Source organism: Aquarana catesbeiana, linkage group LG13, assembly GCF_042186555.1.
Source record: "Aquarana catesbeiana isolate 2022-GZ linkage group LG13, ASM4218655v1, whole genome shotgun sequence".
In the NCBI taxonomy this organism is placed as follows: Eukaryota; Metazoa; Chordata; class Amphibia; order Anura; family Ranidae; genus Aquarana; species Aquarana catesbeiana.
In genome coordinates, this window is record NC_133336.1 from 59,540,436 (window position 1) to 59,560,083 (window position 19,648).

The window sequence follows — 19,648 nt, forward strand, 5'->3', positions numbered from 1 at the left end:
TGCGGTTTTAACCCCCGCTGGCGGCCGAAAAAGGGTTAAAATCCCTCGTACAGCGCGGCTATAGCCGCGGTTTAGCCGCACTGTCCCATTGATTTCAATGGGCAGGAGCGGTGAAGGAGCGGTGAATACACCGCTCCAAAAAAGCGGTTTGCAGGACTTTTTTTACCGTCCTGCCTGCGCACCGCTTCAGTGTGAAAGCCCTCGGGCTTTCACACTGAACAAACAGCGGAGGCTGTTTAGGGGTGGTTTGCAGGCGGTATTTTTAGCGCAATACCGCCTGCAAACCGCCCCAGTGTGAAAGGGGTCTAAGGCTCCCATACAAGCCAACATCATAAAAATTACAAGCAGCACTCCATGCTTACCAGATATGTAGTTGATGCCACAATCAATCACAATAGCACCAGGCTTGATCCATTCACCTTTAACCATCTCCGCTTTACCAGCACCAACAACTAGTATGTCCGCTCTGCTCACCTGTAAAGAGATATAAAAGTATATAAAATGTATCACATGAATGGCTAGACTAGTCACAGTATAGGAGCAAAACATTACAAGTAGAACGCCAGCAACTTATGCTTTAGATGAAATGGGGAAAGCAGGATGAACATTCAAAAGGTTAATCACTTTCTTCATCTCACTTGGGGGGGGACGACTTTCCCTCAATTCTTGACATGACCTAAAAAGAATAGAATAGAATTGTCCTTAACCACTTCCCGCCCGCCCTATAGCGGACTGACATCCGGGAAGTGGTTCAGTTATCCTGACTGGGCGTCATATGACGTCCAGCAGGATAACATGCCGCCGCGCGCATCGCGTGATCGGTGTGTCAGTCTGACACACAGCTACACCGATCTTGGTAAAGAGCCTCCGGCGGAGGCTCTTTACCACGTGATCAGCCGTGTCCAATCACGGCTGATCATGCTGTCAATAGGAAGAGCCGTTGATCGGCTCTTCCTCACTCGCGTCTGACAGACGCGAGTAGAGGAGAGCCGATCGGCGGCTCTCCTGGCAGGGGGGGGTCTGCGCTTATTGTTTATCAGCGCAGCCCCCCTGCAGATCACCACACTGGACCACCAGGGAAGGGGCAACATGTGGATGGCCAGGTATGTACCCCATGGCCATCCACATGTGCCCAATCTGTGCCAATCAGGGCCCACAAATGGGCCCTGATTGGCACCATTATGTTGCAGTGATGCCCAGCAATGCCACCCTTAGGAGCATCACTGCAAACAACCAGTGTCATCAGTGCCACCCATCAGTGGCCATTGGTGCCACCTGTCAGTGCCCACCCATGCTAACTATCAGTGCCCACCCATGAGTGCCCATCAGTGCCCACCCATGAGTGCCCATCAGTGCCCACCCATGAGTGCCCATCAGTGCCCACCCATGAGTGCCCATCAGTGCCCACCCATGAGTGCCCATCAGTGCCCACCCATGAGTGCCCATCATTGAAGCCATATCAGTGCCCGTCATTGAAGCCATATCAGTGCCAGTCATTGAAGAAGAAAAAACTTACTTATTTACAAAAAGTTTTAACAGAAATAAAGAAAAACTTGTTTTTTTTTCCTCAAATTTTTCGGCCTTTTTTTATTTGTTGCGCAAAAAATAAAAACCGCAGAGGTGATCAAATACCACCAAAAGAAAGCTCTATTTGTGGGAACAAAATGATAAAAAAAATTGTTTGGGTACAGTGTAGCGTGACCGCGCAATTGTCATTCAAATTGCGACAGCGCTGAAAGCTGAAAATTGGCCTGGGCGGGAAGGTGTCTAAGTGCCTGGTATTGAAGTGGTTAAAGAAAGGGGGAAGTCCATTTTTGACAGCTTTCATGGGAATAGAATCCCCAGTGAGATTTACCCTTCCTACCTCTAGACTGGAACTCAACCATAACCATTTATCAATTAACGCTAAAGCAATGCATATAGGACAATAGACTCGCCAAGCTATAAACATGTGATGTGAAATAGGAGCTCAGAAATTTTCAGCTCTCATAATCTCCCCAGATAACACTATTTTTTTAAGCTGAACTCCAGGTATGACCTTTATTATGTACTTACAATGGTCCAGCGTGGCACAACACAAGTATGCTTATCCTATACTAGAGCCTGGGACCGCAGTAAACAGGAAGTGACTTTGAGAACAGCCCGCCCCCCCCAAGACGAATTAACCCAGTCCACAGCTTTCATGCCTCGGCTACTGAGGATGCAGCTAATTAAGTGCACACTGCGATTAGCTGCAGTGGAGGGCAGGAGGGTGATTGGGGGTCTAAAAGAACCCGACATCTGCCCATCACATAGCAGGCTTGATAGCCCTTTGAAATAGCAATAACTTTTTTTGCATTTAAATGTGCAATTCGACAATTGCGTTCGTGCGACGTTGTACCCAAACAAAATTGACGTCCTTTTTGACAAGCTTTCTTTTAGTGGTATTTGATCACCCCTGCGGTATTTATGTTTTGCGCCAACAAAAAAAGAGCGACAATTTTGGAAAAAAAAAAAAAAAAGCAATTTATATAATATAAAAAATATCATAAATAAGTGTAGATTGGTTTGCGCAAAAGTTATAGTATCTACAAAATAGGGTATAGATTTATGGCATTTTTATTCAAAAATGATTTTTAATTAGTAATGGCGGTGATCTGCAATTTTTATCAACATTGCGGCAGACAGATCGGACACTTTTGACACCATTTTGGGACCATTGACAAAGCGATTAGAGCTAAAAATAGCCACAGATTACTGTATAAAGGTCACTGGCAGGGAAGGGGTTAAACACTAGGGGGCAATCAAGGTGTTAAATGTGTTCCTGCTGAGTGTTCTGACTGTGCGGTGGGGGATGGGCTACCTAGGACATGAGAGATCACTGCTCCAGATGAAAGGGAGCAGTAGATCCCTGTCATGTCACTGGTCAGGCATTTCCCAGTTCTGCCCCTTCTTGATCGCGGGCCACCGGCGGACAATGTCAGTGGTACCCGCGGGAACATGCGCCCGGGATTACAAAGGGACATACGAGTACGCCCATTTTGCGCACCCGTGCTATTGTACATCGGCATGCGGCAGTCGGGAAGCGGTTAAAAACCCGGAACAAAAAAAAAAAAAAAAAAAAATAGAAAAAATGTTCCCAGGATAAAAAACACTTGTGGTGCAACTTTGGATCTTAACCACTTGCCGCCCGCCATATAACAAAATGACGTCGTGCATTGCAGCAATCGTTGTTGCGGCGTGTCAGTCTGCACACCACAACTCCGATTTAAGTAAAGAGTCTCTAACAGACTCTTTACATCGTGATCAGCCATGGCTGATCACGATGTAAACAGGATGAGCCATTGATCGGCTTTTCCCTCACTCGCGTCTGACAGATGTGAGTGGAGGAGAGAAGATCGGGTGCTCTCCTGATGGGGGGTCTGTGTCCCGATTGTTAATCAGCGCAGCCCCCCCCCCTCGGATGCCCACCCAGGACCGCCAGGCAGCTGCCAAACAGTGCCCATCCAATGCCTGCCAGTGATAGCGCTGCCCATCAGTGCAGGAGAAAACTTACTTATTTACAACATTTTATAACAAAAACAAAGAAAAAAAAAATTCTCTTCAAAATTGTCTTTTTTTATTCGTTTAGCAAAAAATAAAAACCCGCAGAGGTGATCAAATACCACCAAAAGAAAGCTCTATTTGTGGGAACAAAAGATACAAATTTAGTTTGGGTACAGTGTTGTATGACCGCACAATTGTCATTTAAAAAGTGAAAGCGCTGAAAGCTAAAAATCGGCTTGGGCAGGAGGGTGCGAAAGTGCCCTGTATTGAAGTGGTTAAAGTTGCATGACAAATCGTTAACCAAGTTTTCCAATGATAACCATTCATATTTGCGCAACTTTAACCACTTCAGCCCCGGATGAATTTACCCCCTTCCTGACCAGAGCACTTTTTGCGATTTGGCACTGCGTCTCTTTAACTGACAATTGCGCGGTCGTGCGACGTTGCACCCAAACAAAATTGACGTCTTTTTTCCCCCACAAATAGAGCTTTCTTTTGGTGGTATTTGATCACCTCTGTGGTTTTTATTTTTTGCGCTATAAACAAAAATAGTGCGACAATTTTGGGAAAAAAAAAAAAAAAGCATTATTTTTTACTTTTTGCTATAATAAATATCCCTCAAAAATATATAAAACAATTTTTTTCCTCAGTTTAGGCCGATACGTATTCTTCTACATATTTTTGTTAAAAAAATGATCGGTTTGCGCAAAAGTTATAGCGTTTACAAAATAGGGGATAGTTTGGGCATTATTAATTTTTTTTTTTTTTTTAAATGGAGGCGATCAGCGATTTTTATTGTGACTGCGACATTATGGCGGACACATCGGACATTTTTGAAACATTTTTGGGACCAGTCATTTATACAGCAATCAGTGCTATAAAAAATGCATTGATTCCTGTATAAATGACACTGGCAGTGAAGGGGTTAACCACTAGGGGGCGGGGAGGGGTTAAGTCAGTACTAGGGAGTGATTACTAACTGTCAGGGAGATGGGCTGTGAGTGTGACATCACTGATCTCTGCTCCGATGACAGGGAGCAGAGATTGAGTGACACTGTCACTAGGCAGAACGGGGAGATGCTGTTTACATCAGCTTCTTCCCCGTGAGGCGATCGCGGGTATCCCCGCGGCGATAGAGTCCGCGGGACCCGCGACCCGACTCACGGAGCTTGCCGCGCGCACCTGCTGGTCGCCTCTTAAAGGGCAACGTACAGGTACGTGATTTTGCCTGTACGAGCCCTTCTGCCGCAGTATATGTGCGTGAGGCGGTTGGCAAGCGGTTAAAGAGGTTGTAAACCATCCGAGGTACTTGTACCTATAGGTACTGTAAATATCTCAAGTTGCGCCGTTTAGGAGATATTTACTGTATACTGCGCCGAAGAGGTCATCGGCGCATGCGCTTTGAAGGAACGGCCGCCCCTTGAAGAGCGAGTGCCATGACTGGCAGCTCCTTCGTGCATGCATGGGGAGATAAGCCGGAGTCCGCGGCCCCGGAAGGAGGAGGGGCGAACATGGATGCGGCATGCTGCGGGAACGATGCATACTAGCACCAGGGGCGGATCCAGGGGGGGGGGGGGGGGGGGGAGGGAACCAACGGGGCAATTGCGCTCCCCGAGCGGGTGAGGGAGCGGGCGGCTCCCCGAGCGGGAAGCTCCCCGAGCGGGAGGCTCCGTGGGAGGACCAGGCGGGTGAGAGCAGGCTAGGTGGTGTGAGTGGGGGCGGCTGGCCAATCAGCGAGCCGGCGTGCAGGGGAGCAGAGAGATGACATCTCTCACTGCCCCGCATCCCTGCAGTAACTTCTGCCCTCAATGTACAGGCAGTGTGGGCAGCAGAGAGATTACATTATCTCTCTGCTGCCTGATCTGAAAGGAGGCAAGCAAAACACCACCTTAGCAGCTATGTGACAATCCGCAAGGTGTCAGGTGACGTGGCAAGTGACAATCTGCATCTGGTGGCAGGTGATGTGACAATCTGCAAGGTGTGGCAGGTGACGTGGCAAGTGACAATGTGCAAGGTGTGGCAGGTGACGTGGCAAGTGACAATCCACATCTGGTGGCAGGTGACGTGGCAAGTGACAATCCGCAACATGTGGCAGGTGACAATCTGCATCTGGTGGCAGGCAAGTGACAATCCGCAATGTGTGGCAGGTGACGTGGCAAGTGACAATCCGCAATGTGTGGCCAGTAACGTGGCAAGTGACAATCCGCAATGTGTGGCCAGTAACGTGGCAAGTGACAATCTGCAACGTGTGGCAGGTGACGTGGCAAGTGACAATCCGCAACATGTGGCAGGTGACAATCCGCATCTGGTAGCAGGCAAGTGACAATCTGCAACATGTGGCAGGTGACGGGGCAAGTGATAATCAGCAATGCGTGCCAGGCGACGGTGGCAAGTGACACGCTCAGGGCTCCCACTGATTCTGCATTATGTTGAGTTGAACCATTAAATTTTATATTACAATATATTAATAGAAATAACAACCATGGTGCTGGGATAATTGAAGCGCCAACACCAGCCATTTCCTCGATAAATTGCCCACAAAAAAAAAAAAAAAAAAAAGTATTTTCTGGCAGTGCCCCTCCCGAGACTAGACTCTGGATCCGCCCGACTAGCACATTATGTCTGTACTTTGCAGGGAAAGGGAAAACCTTTGCATCACACTATGAAACATGTAAATCGCACAGGAACTGCACTTTTGTGCAATTCACATGCGAGTCAGTGCAAGTTGAATTTTGAATGGGATCAAATTACACCAAAGACATGTATTCAATTTTTTTTAGAGCCACACTGCAACCGGACTGCATGGTCGTTTTGTACCATGTGCTCCAGTGCAAGAAAGGGCATTTGGGGTGTCGTCAACTTTGTACCCGCAGCAGATCGCAAGGGCAGTGCGACTGGTATGCGGTGCAGGAAACGCGCACAGATCGTGGCTTTTCCTGCACCGCATTAGTGTGAACCTAGGCAAAGCGATGTAAATTTTTAAATGCAATATAAAAAGGCACTTACCTCCTCACTCAGTGGATCAGTCTTGGAGTGGCAGGTGGTGACCGTAGCATGGTTCCAAAGCAACAGGTCATGCATTGGTGCACCCACAATCTTACTGCGTCCAATAACCACAGCTCGTTTCCCCGCAATCTGAACACCTAAAACATACAAAAATGGTTACAACACATATACACACACACACACACACACACACACACACACACACCTCAAAAATCAGTAATAAAAATTAGGAAAAACGGCTTAAAAAAATTTTCTGCATTTTTAAATCTATGTTACAAAGAGAATCCAGACTGCAAATAAAGTCAAAGGACTACTGCTATCCAGCAAACAATGAACTATGCTAACTTAAGTAACTTCTCAAAGTACATGCAATTTAAGGTAAATTTGAAAGTCATTGGCTCCAAGAGTGTGTTTAGTATTGACTGAATAAAATTGGAGCATTGTTAATTTGGACATCAAATTTCGATTTACTTTTAGCCATTTAGTCTTTTGACCAAAAATTCCATTTTAGTTTGTCGTATTTTAGTCGACTAAAATCTCCAGTACATTTTAGTTGACTAAAAACTAATGGGTTTAGTTAAAATTTGAAAGCATTATTTTTTTTAGAACCGACAAGCGTATACCCCTGGAGTAAAAATAGGATTTTTATAAAACAGCTTACCAGTAAAATCCTTTTCTTGGAGTACATAACGGGACACAGAGCCACAGTAATTACTGTATGGGTTATATGGCACCTTCAGGTGATGGACACTGGCACATCCTAGACAGGAAGTTCGTTTCCCCATATAACCCCCTCCCCTTACCGGGAATACATCGGTTTTGTAGCAAAGCAATACACGTGTAACCAGAAAGAGGGAGGGAGCTCTGTGTCCTATGATGTACTCCAAGAAAAAGATTTTACAGGTTAAGCGGTTATAAAAAAAATCCTATTTTCTTCATCGTACATCACAGGACACAGAGCCACAGTAATTACTCTATGGGATGTCCCAGAGCAATGCTAATCACCAAAAAAAAAGAGAAGTAGGGTGCAATCAGACCTGAGGACCTATACTGGTGCCTGCAGCACACTGCGCCCAAAGGCGATATCCTTATGCCTTCTTACAGCCACCTGATAGAATCTGGTGAATATATGGACTGAAGACCAAGTTGCGGCCTTGCAGATTTGAGCCATGGAGGCTTGGTGATGCACTGCCCACGAAGCACTAACAGCCCTGGTGGAGTGCGCTTTGATTTTAAAAGGTGGAACTTTCCTCTTCAAACCATAAGCTTGAATAATTACTTGCCGAATCCATTTGGCAATAGTGGATTTTGACACTGCCTGTCCTTTCCTAGGACCTTCAGGCAACACAAACAAAACATCCGTTTTCCAAATCTGAGCAGTCCCCTTCAAAGATTTTGACTGCTCTCACTACATCCAAAGAAATGTAGTGACTTTTCTTCCATAGAATAGGGTTCTGGGGGGGGGGGGGGGGGGGGGAAGAAGAGGGAAGAAAAAAAAATATCCTAGTATAGATGAAAACCTGAAACCACCTTTGGCAGAAAACTAGGATGAGGACACAATACTACTCTATCCTTGTTAAGAGCCATATTTAAATCATTCACTAGAAAGAGCCGCCAACTCTGATACTCTTCTTGCAGAAGATATGACTACCAAAAAAACTAGTTTCTTTGTCAAAAGAACCAAGGGAATATGTATCAGCTCAAAAGGCTGTTTCTGTAATGTCGACAGAACTAAAATTCAAGTCCCAAGGGTTCAGGGGTGCTCTAACCGGTGGATTAAGCCACGTTACCCACTGTATAAAGCTTCGAACCAAAGAATGCAAGCGGACGTTGAAACAATACCAATAAGGCCAAGACCTGGCCCTTGATGGTACTCAAGGTCAGTTTCATCTCTAACTCCATTTGCAGAAAGGCAAGAATTCTACCCAACACATACTTATGTGAGTTTTCTACCTTTATCTATTAAACCGTTTTTATCAGTATTACACTATGGCCAGTTCCTTTTTATTTACATGCTTGTGAGATGTCATTTTGGAGTCTCTGCTGTATCCCCCGGTTCCTGCCGCAAGCAGTCCAGAACGCCAATGGATCTCGCATACTGCTATTGAACATAAGCTGTGGTTGGCTTGCCTTGCGGTAAGCGCATTATTTGCCTGGTGGTGGATCACGTAGTGTGGTGTGGTTAACCAATACTGAACACAAGCTGTTGTTGGCTTGCCTTGTGGTAAGCGCAATATTTGCACGGAGTGTAGGGTCTCATCTTCACTACTGAGTTTGCTAGTGTTCACTCTAAGTTCCCTTTTTTTTCCTGCTGTATCTTTATGCACTAGTGTAAGTTTTCTACCTTTTCTAAACTTTAATTAGTTTGGCAGTATTACACTATGGCCAGTTTCCTTTTATTTACATGTCCATGAGATGGAAGTTTGGTGTCCTCATTACATCCTTTCAGCTACGATGTATACAGTCTAAGAGCACAATCTGGATTCCCCACACTAAGACGTGATACAGGCTGGTGTTCGCTTGCCTTGCGGTAAGTTCAATTATTGGGTATTTGCGGATAATGTATGGGTTGTCACTCATATTTTTTACACCATTGACTCTGGTTGGATTCATCCAATGGGTCTTTCTTGGACTGATTTCAGATCATTACTACATTTTTATTTTCTGTTACTATATATGGACACTTATTTTTATTCGCAAATATTACATATGGACACTCATGTTTGATTCATACATACATGTGTTGACCCATGTACTTTTCATAATTTAATTTTTAATATTTTTCAGCATTTTTGTATTGATATATGTACTTCCTCACGGAAGTCTTTGAGATTGCTTCACGTGTTTCACTTATATTTAGCGCAGTTATTTCTTTATTATTTTTTGGATATAATTTGTCCAAATCATCCCTGAACAGCTTTTCACTGCAGAAAGGAAACCCAGCAAGGAGTTTTTTGCATGGCGCTTCGGCTGACCAACTTTTCAACCATAAGATTCTACGCACATGCACCAACCCAAGCGTAATGCAAGAGGTTTGAAGAATAGAATCTCCGATTGCGTCAATTGAAAAACACAAAGCCGCTGGCAGCTCGGCTAACTCCTGGGCCAGCTGTTCAGGGAAACGCCCTTGAGCACCTGTTTCAAATGGTCTCTCAAGGACCGACATACCCCTATTGCCGCCACTGCAGGTTGAGCTACTGAACCTGCAAAAGGAACAAATGTTTTTCAACAGGAATTCCAATTTTTTATCAGTTGGATCCCTAAGCATTTGCGCATTGTCAACCGGTCAAGTCAAACTTTTATTCACAGAGGATATAGTAGTGTCAATTGCTGGTATACTCCACATTAGTAAATTTTTCCTCCATAGGATAAAGTGTTGAAAACTTTTTAGGAGGGAGTGGGAGGTGATCCCACTCAGAATACATAAGCTTTTCCAGCAATAAATGGACAGGAAAGGCACGCAAAGCTTGGAGGCTTTAGTGAACCAAAAAAATAAATAAAAAAAAAAAAAAAAACACCTCCCCAGTTATATAGACAGGGGGCTGAAGTGTCAAGCAATTGCAGCCCCTGACGACCCCGATGGCTCACTCTGACCAGTCTCCCTAGATCTTTCGGGGGGGGGGGGATGGTGTTGCAGAGGGAGGGTCCTTAAGGCGACCCCTTTGTGCCCTTGTTTTTTGTGGTATTTGAACCACCCCCTCTGGTCAGTGCTGAGCACAAACACACAAAAAAAATATATATATAATAATTGCACCCCCAGCAACTGCCGCTGCCATTAAAGCTCAGCCTGATGCAAAGTAAATGTGCCCTGGGAATGCCTGTCACCAACACTCACATGCCACCCACCCATCTGCTCTGTGTCCCTCCGTCAGCTGCACTGCGTTGTGGACGCTGAACCACGCCGACAAGCCCTGCCCCCTTCCTCCGACCACCCACGCGCCCCCCCCGCCCCCACCTTTTTCAAAGAGATTGTTTTCCTGCAGGGCTCCGATCCGCATGTGGAGGAGGGCTGGGTTGAAGAGCCACCCATAATGGCGGCGGGAGCGGCGCGGCATACCACCGACTGAGCCATGCTCCCTCAGCCTCCTGAAAAGAAGCTGTCCAGGTGGGGGTGTGGGGGGGGGGGGGGGGGGACGGATGACGACATTCAAAAGTGAAAACCCTTCTTACCACGTCTTACCTGGGGATTGGGCCGGAGGAAGCGTGCAGTTTGCAACACAGAGCGAGACTGACAAGCATGGAATCAGGTATGTGCTCTTGACAGTCCCCGGTGGCAACTATAGGCATGACAACATTTACGTAAAGGAGAAACTCCACAAGAATTGGAGGTTCCTAAGGAATCTTTCTCTTACATTATCCAGCTGCAGGGTTCTGTGGTAAACAGACCCAATCTTCACCACTCACGGTGGGCTCTGTTGAAAAAACCTTCAGGGACCGGGGCCCCTTTTTATCGGGGGTTCCACACCCCTGGGCCTGTAAAGCACCCCGCCAGAAATATAGCTGAAAAAAAAAAAAAAAGAGAGAAGCGTTACAGGCAAAACCTTGTTTCTTCCGACACGAGGCCCGGGTACCATTCAATTCGGCCTGGAAAAGACACTTTGAATGGATCCGGTTGCAAAGCTTGCCCCAGCAAGGAATGGTCCAGCAGAGCTCAGCACAGCACATCTTTACTCGTGACCAACACCTAAGACACTGCCAAAAAAAAAAAAAAAAAAAAAAAAAAAAAGACGGAGGTACTTCCGGTAAGGGGAGAGGTTATATGGGGAATTGAACTTCCTGTCTAGGGTGTGCCAGTGTCCATCACCTGAAGGTGCCATATAACCCATACAGTAATTACTGTGGCTCTGTGTCCCGTGATGTACGATAAGGAAAATCTGATAATGTTTATTCTGCACTACAGACGCAGATTTAGCCGATAAAAATTCAATTTAGTTTTAGTCATACTCTGACTAAAATGTCGTTTTAGTTATATTTTAGTTAACTCTGCATTGGAGGTATTGATTGGCACCATGTACCCCTTTTTTTTATGGATAAGACATCCCACACCTCCCAATGGTACAAAAAGTAATGAATATTTTAACAAACGGTTACCTTAAAACTATATGTGAAAACAGAAGACCCTTGAGCTGCGGATTGCTGCTGGCGGCATACCATTATCTAGACTAAAAACACTCAGGTTACATTACTCTTGCCAGGCCTTAGTTCCTAAAACATTTCACCTGTTTGTCGTATGAGATCCATACATCCTTTCGGTGTACAAGGAATAAAGCAATCTCCAAGATCTCCTCTAGCAAGTTTACCCGCATTTATACTTGTTAACCTGTGGGAGGAAACAAAAAAAAAAAAAAAAAAAAAAAAAAGGAAGGGTAAGGACATCAAATAAAATGATATATCTCAACCTCTCTTAAGTATATGTTCTCAAAAATTTGGAGCCGGCAACACTGTACTTTAAATCTTATCTAACAAAAATCCTGCGATTATCCCACCTCCAAATATGCAAAAAGTTTGTAAATGAAAAAGCAAAAAGGAAGCCAAAGAATTAAAATATGAGAGCCACAACCCAATAAATCCTAATACAAGACTCAAACAAAGTTGTGACTGCACTTCTCTAAGGGCCCATTCACACCTGAGCGTTTTCAGCTGGGAAAACACTCATCTCAAAAGTTACAAAAAACGCCCAACAAGCAAAATCCCATTCATTTAAATGGCCCCTGTTCACATCTGAGTATTATGTTGCCCTAAAGTTCCAAAAAGTACGAGTTTTTTTTTTGTTTTGTTTTTGGCAGATTACATGTTTTCTGCTTTTTACATTGGTGACCCTTTGACCTGTACAAAATCGCGGCAGAAAAAAATAAAATAAATTTGCACGACTTTCCGCCTGAAAACGATATGCTCAGGTGTGAATGCTGCCCTAGTGATCAACAAATCCATCTAACCACAAGACCCTGTAGTAGTTATAAGGAGGGGGTATCATCCATGTCCAGCCCCACCAGCACAAAGTGCAGCAGCCCCCCCAACCCAACAGAGTGGGGGCATCTCCTCAATAAGGAGGACTTGGTGCTGGGTTTAGAAGAATTCTGGCCCTGGCCTTGCACCTAGCGCCCTGTTGGCAGCGGAACTGCCTTGGTGCTGAGACATTTGAGGAAGCAGTCCCTGAAGTTTTAAAAACGAGGGACACCTGGTGCTTTCTTCACAAGAAGTAGAGAACTCTTCCCTCCGGAAATCTTTTGGATATATTCGTCCAAATGAATGTTCCCCATGAAAAGGGAAACTTGCCAATAACTTTTCACAAGGAAGCTCGGCTGACCATTTAAGCCACAAAAGTCTGTACATATGTACAGACAAGAAAGCCAAACGAGAAACCTGTTGTATTGAATCCTTTTAAAGGCGTCAACAGCAAAAAACGCGGGAATATTGATCATCCTTCTGCTTAGGCCTTATCCGGCCGTTTGACATGATCATTTATGGACTGGCAGATACCAATTGCTGCAACATCTGGGTGAATAGCTGAACTGGCCAAAGAAAAAGGAAGCCTTTAATAAATGACTCCAATTTCTTGTCAACAGGGTCTTTCAAGCCCTGTGCATCAACTACCTGGACAAGTTAAGTTCTTGTTTAAAGGAAGAGACTGCTGCATCTATGGCTGGCATGCTTCCTTTAACAAACTTTTCATCCATGGGATACAAAAAGGGAAAACCTTTTAAGAGGAACAAAATCCTGTCGGGATGTTCCCAATCAGCATACACCGCCTCTTCCAGCAGGGGGTGTAGGGGTAAAGCTTGTGCAGCCTGAAGAGGCCTCAGGGATCCCAAGAGGACCAGGGGGGCTCAGTCACCTCTGCTATTTTAAGAGAGAACTTAACCACTTCCCTACCGCTGTATAGTCATACGACGCCCAAAGGAACCTTTCATCCCTCCGGGCGGGCGTCATATGACGTCCTGGGATTCCCTGCATTGTGGGGAGCGCACCCGCCACATCACTTGGGACCCAATGCACGTGCCCGGCGGCCGCGATGTCCGCCGGGCACCCACGATTGCTCATCACAGAGCAGGGACGTGGATCTGTGTGTGTAAACACACAGATCCACGTCCTGTCAGGTGAAAGGAGATCGATTTGTGTGTTCCCATTACAGAGAAACACCGATCGGTCTCCTCCCCTTGAAAGTCCCCTCCCCTTGCAAGTCCCCTCCCCCTACAGTTAGAATCACTCCCTAGGACACAGTTAGCCCTTTGAACCACCCCCTAGTGTTAACCCCTTCCCTGCCAGTCACATTTATACAGTAATCAATGCATTTTATAGCACTGATCGCTTTATAAATGTCACTGGTCCCAAAATAGTGTCCAATATGTCCACCGAAATATCGCAGCTATTACTAGAAATATATTAAATTAAAAAAAAAATTTTATTTTTTTAAATTGGGATATTATAGCAAAAAGTGTTTTCCCAAAATTGTCGCTCTTTGTTTATAGCGCAAAAAATAAAAACCACAGGAGGTGATCAAATACCACCAAAAGAAAGCTCTTTGTGGGGGAAAAAAAAAAAAAGGAAAGATCAAAATTAAATTTGGGTACAACGTCGCATGACCGCACAATTCTCATTCAAAGTGCAACAGCGCTGAAAGCTGAAGATTGGCCTGGGCAGGAAGGGGGTGAAAATGCCCGGTATGGAAGTGGTTAAAGGCAGAACGAACCATTTCGGTCACTCAGGATGAAAGCCTCTGCAACCAGGCAGAGGCTTTCCAAGCTGAGGCAGACATCAACTGGATATCTTTTTGTCCAGATTGCTTGGAAGCAGACTCATCCGCCAGGCCCACCACAGAATACCGAGCTTTTAGCTCTTCCCCATTCTCAACCCATTCCTGCTCCAAACTAGGAGGCTCCAGGGAGGGGGATCTTTCACGCTTCTTGCCACCCTGCAGGATGGAGGAAATCATGCAAGCAATCCTGTGCTCTAACCCGGCTAGGGCCAAGGACAGTTCATCCTTAGTGATAAAGGGTGAAGCAGCAGCATTGAATGTAGGTACAATACCAGATAGGCGCAGGGGCTCAGATTGCCCGAAAGCCTCTGGTCCTTCAGGGGATACGACTAGGTTCATCAGGAACTACTGACAACATAGGTGTGCCCCTTCCCTATAATGTTAGTCCCTCTCCTCTTTTTTCAAGACATTTACTAGCCACAAAAAGAGTACTTGGGTGTAGTATTAAAACACCTCAGAAGGGAGACCTTTTAATAGGGCTCACCTATCCCCTATGCAACAATCCTGCTAAGCACCTTTAGCCTGCCAAGCAACACTTGGTGACTCACGTGACCCGGGTAAGGAGAAATGAACCACTGCAAGTGCCTGTTCAGAATCTGCTCTGTGTCCCACAGCTGCCTTCCGCATATGCCAAGCACTGCATGCTGGCATATACAGCTTAAAAAAAGCTGGCTGTGCGCCGGAACGTTCTGTGCATGCTTGCGCATGTTTGTGCGTGGTCCCGGCGAACGGGCGTGGCTGTATTAGTGTGTGACGCAAATCTCCGTGCACCCAGATAAAGGCTACTGCGCATGTGCAGCGAAGCCGCATGCGCCATGGCCGCCAAACTGCTGAGTACAGCGGTGCTCTTGCGAATGCACGTGCGCCATGGTAAACCAAGGCGTAGTGCCCAGGATTCCACTTCGCAGGGTCCAGCTCCCGGAGGCCACATTACAGGCAAAACCTCGCAGGATCTTGAATCTACTTTGCGAGGCTAGGGTATCATTTATTTAAGCATATAAAGCCTGTGTCAAATGGATCTGATCGGTCAATCCCTTGATTCTTTAAGAACCGTTTGTGGGACTAGAGACCTGGAGCTCAGAGAGCTCAAACAAACCGTGCCATCCACCTTGCAGACACTGGTAAAAAAACCTGAAGTACTTCCTGTATGGGAGGGGTTATATAGGGGATCACTTCCTGTCTAAAGACCTTTGGTCTACCAGTGTCCATTCACCTGGAGATTAAGTATAACCCAGCAAGTAATGATTATTAGCCTTACTCTGTGTCCCATGATGTATGAAAAAGAAATATATGCTTTATTGAATACCGGCTGGGACCCTTAGATGTTGAGGATACCTCCTGCCTCCTTATAACTACAGGGTCTTGTGGGAATTTTAGAAAGAAAAACGAGAGCTCTCTAATGTGAGATCCAAGAATTCTGGTAAGAGGCGTGAGTTTATGTGGGGATGGCCTTCCTATGAACATCCTTTCACGCTGTGTTTGCAGACTTTGTACACTGATAAATCACTGGGACGTCTACTATCCAACTGGATTGTCATTAGTGGATTTATGTAGGTGAAAATCGCCATGATGGTCCTTCATATGGATGATTGAAACAAAAAATGTAATGTAAAAAAAAAAAAAAAAAAATAATTATATTATATATACACACACACACACACACACACACACACACACACACACACACACACACACACACACATATATATATACTGTTAGATACATTTGTGATTAGGTATTTGTTGATCACCTAGATAAGCATACCAATTCACATTTAAATAACACTGTACACAGTGGCTATACAAAAAAATACTGGCGCTAGAGGAATGTGGCGTAATAAAAACCATGCAATACTAGTCATAAAAGTATATCAACAGTAAATTCCATAATTCATATGTCCATTGTATAAAATGGTGGTTGTAAGCAACACCAGCGGCAGCACCCTTAGAGTGAAGCAGGCAGCTCTGTAGGTCCAAAAGAAAAAACAGTGGGGCACCAGACTAAATATTTTTAATAAACTGGAGTACTATTAATGCTGCAAGACAAAGGGCAACTCACATCTTGGTAGATCAAGTGCCCAGAGGTCTGATTAATTAAATGCTTTAAAGCGCATTACCGCCCCTTTTACGTCAGCGCGGCCTCCATAGTGACGTCACGTCCGGTGCCATCTTGCGTTCCATGCTGGTTAATGCGATTGGCCGCTTTCTACAGCCTTCCACTAACACAGCTCCACTGCCTGATGCCGCTTTTCCACAAGGACCACCTAGGTGAGCCCAAGGACTGCCCAGAAAAATCTCATACATGCGCTTTTGATTTACCAAGATATCAGTTACCCTTTGTCTTAATCTTTGTGATTGTAAAGTCCTAATTTTTTTTTCCCATTAAAACATGTTATACTTATCTGCTCTGTGCAGGGGCCCGGATCCTCCTCTTCTCGGGTCTGACATCGGCACTCCTGGCTCCTTCCCTCCTTGCTATAGGGTCACCCAAGCTGCTGCTCTGTGTGTCCATTCACACACAGAGCCATGGTTCCGCCCCGCAGCCGTCTCACAATTGGCTCACTGGCTGCGATTGACAGCAGTGAGAGCCAATGGCTCCCACTGCTGCCAATAGCCAATCAGGAGTGTGAGTACCCGGAGAGGAAAGGCTCTCGTGGACATAACTGGATCGAGAGGGGGCTTGGGTAAGTATTAGGGGGATGCTGCACACAGGTTTTTTACATTCATGCATAGAGAAAAAAAAAAAAAAAAATTAAAAAATAAAAAGCGTCTCCCTCTCAATCCACTTTAATAAACTGGAGCAAGAATGCTGCACTTAGTCTGGCACTCTGTTCTTATGTGCAATAAATGGCCTCAGAGGAAGCTAGACTCTGAAGCCTCAGGAAATTCAGGCTTGTTTTTGGAGTTTGCCAATTGGAAAGTGGAGGTGGGTTCCCTGGCCACTCCACTGCAATAATCTACCCCAATCATCTGGGAGCAATCCACAGACAGTTTAAAGAGGCAAGAGAAGTCTAAGTTAAAGAACGAAAGCTCCAGCCTGAATGCCAAACCAGGAGCATGCATGTCTGTGCTGCTACAGCCAGTGGTCAGACTCCAAAGTGATGTTTAAATAATTGAGCCCAAAAGAGAGAGAAAAGTCTTCCGGGGCTCAGACACTCACCTTTATCAAGGCATATGCACTAGAAAATCTTAAAAAAAAAAAAATAAATAAATAAAAAACGGCTGTACTTGACTGAAATGCAACAACAGCCATACTTATACAGTATATCATGCGTTCCTGCAACTGGCAGAAGATGCAACTCCACACTATACAAACCTCTCCTGCTGCTGTGCAATGCTCTGCTGTAAAGAAATCCTCCACTTAAGTGTCCATCAAAACCTCTGAGGGATGCCGATCTGTGACCTTTGCAGTGCTCAGTGGCTCCTCCAGCAGTGGTGGGGAGGTGGGCTGGAAGCAGTAGTTGCCCACGCCTGGAGGTGTCCAGTTTAGAAGTCACTTCAGAGGAGGATTTCTTTACAATTGAGTGGTGTCCTGAGGCACAAGCAAGAACAGTATTACTTTATATTTTTTTTATAGGTACAGCTGTGTTCATGATATGCATCTCCAACAGGCAGAGCCTAGGGTTCCTGGACATCTATAGTGTCACCTAATTTGTGCTCATCAAGAATCTCTAGCTCCAATTAGCAGGCAAGAACACTACAGCGTTAGAGAGCTCTGCCCCTCAACAGAGCCAGGGAACACCAAGTGCCCATCTATACAAAAAAAACACACACACACACACACACACACACACACACACACACACACACACAATAGAACTCACCCATCAACATCTTTGGCTGGTGACACGGCATTGGTGACCTTTTCTGTGTCTATTTTGTGATCCGAATCCAGAGGCAGCTGAACAATCAGACCATGTAACTCTGGATTTTCATTAATCGCCTTTATCTTGCTTAATACCTAAAGAGACGCATAATTATCAGACTCACTTGTTCTGAATATTACCCCACCCCCTCTCATTCCTTCCCAGCCTACACCTGCTTTGAATATTACCACCCCCCATCCTTTCAGCCTCCATCTGTCCTAAATTTTACCCCCATCCCTTCCCAGCCTTCACCTGACCTGAATATTCACCCCCCCCCCCCCCCGTCCCCTCCCAGGCTTCGCCTGTCCTAATTACTACTCCCACCACCCCCCATCCCAGCCTCCACCGGCTTTGAATATTAACCCCCCCCCATCCCTTCCCAGCCTCCACCCTTTTTGAATATTAACCCCCCATCCTTTTCCAGCCTCCTTCTGTCCTAAATATCACCCCCCCATCCCTTCCTGGCCTCCACCTATCCTGAATGTTACCCATATTCCTCTTACCTCCTCCTCAGTTGAAGCTCTTGGTAACTTGACATGACTAGCATTAATTCCAATCTTAAAAAAAAAAAAAAAAAAAAAATTAAAAAGTGAAGATAGACAATTATTGAAGCAAATATTTTTGCGTTTAAACATGTCAAGCGTTTGAGCATTCATACTTTTCATTGGCCAGAATATTAAAGCATTTGTTATTCCAACACTTAATATTCCCCATATGTGGCTGCTGTACCATGTACTTTTATGGGAACGTATGCTGTTCTCTGTATTGCTTCTTTTATGCAAAATTCATGGCGTTCCTACCAGTTGCTCGGCTTTTCTATCCTACTGACTACACTAAGCAAGAGAGCACACTATAGTCCGCTCTCTAGCTAGGCTGGGAACTCAGCCTGCCTTCCTCCAATGATCAGGCTGGTGCTGACACCACCCCACTGCACCATTCACTGGTTAGATCAGTGTTCTGCTGTTTCTCCTCCCTTAGCTCTTATGCAGCTGAGAATAGAAATATTTTTCCTTTAAGCTCTGTGTTGCATGAGTCCTTGTATTTTTTTTTTTTTGGTATAGAACAGTGGTTCGCAGGGCCATGGTCTTCCCTCATTCAAGCCTCCGGCCAGCTGAAGATCCGATCCCCTAACCTCCCAGCTCCCATAGTGACCTACAGTTTCTTTCCCCCTCTCTGGTCGCCAAAAAAGGTGTCAGTCAGGTGTCCCAATTTGTCCACTGCAATATCGCAATCCTGCTATAAGTTGCTGATCGCCGCCATTACCAAAATAATAAATATATAGATTTTACACACACGTTTGTAGACGCTATAACTTTTGCGCAAACCAATCAATATACACTTATTGGGATTTTTTTTTTTTTTTTTTTAACCAAAAATATGTAGCAGAATATATATTGGCCTGATGAAGAAATTAGATTTTTTTTTGGATGTTTTAGAGCAGAAAGTAAAAAATTATGTTTTTTCTTCAAATTGTCAGTCTTCTTTTGTTTATAGCA

At 45.2% G+C, this 19,648-nt stretch overlaps 1 protein-coding gene across 1 annotated transcript in view; it reads right to left on the reverse strand.

Moving 5' to 3' along the window:
• Positions 1 to 19,648, reverse strand: part of MTHFD1 (methylenetetrahydrofolate dehydrogenase, cyclohydrolase and formyltetrahydrofolate synthetase 1) — a 146,830-nt gene that overhangs the window by 111,509 nt on the left and 15,673 nt on the right. The window contains exons 4-8 of the mRNA XM_073609414.1: positions 18,656 to 18,709; positions 18,111 to 18,247; positions 11,751 to 11,851; positions 6,532 to 6,668; positions 363 to 474 (exon numbers count right to left, since the gene is read on the reverse strand). Coding sequence (XP_073465515.1) covers positions 363 to 474; positions 6,532 to 6,668; positions 11,751 to 11,851; positions 18,111 to 18,247; positions 18,656 to 18,709 — 541 coding nt within the window. The remainder of the gene's footprint in view (positions 1 to 362; positions 475 to 6,531; positions 6,669 to 11,750; positions 11,852 to 18,110; positions 18,248 to 18,655; positions 18,710 to 19,648) is intronic.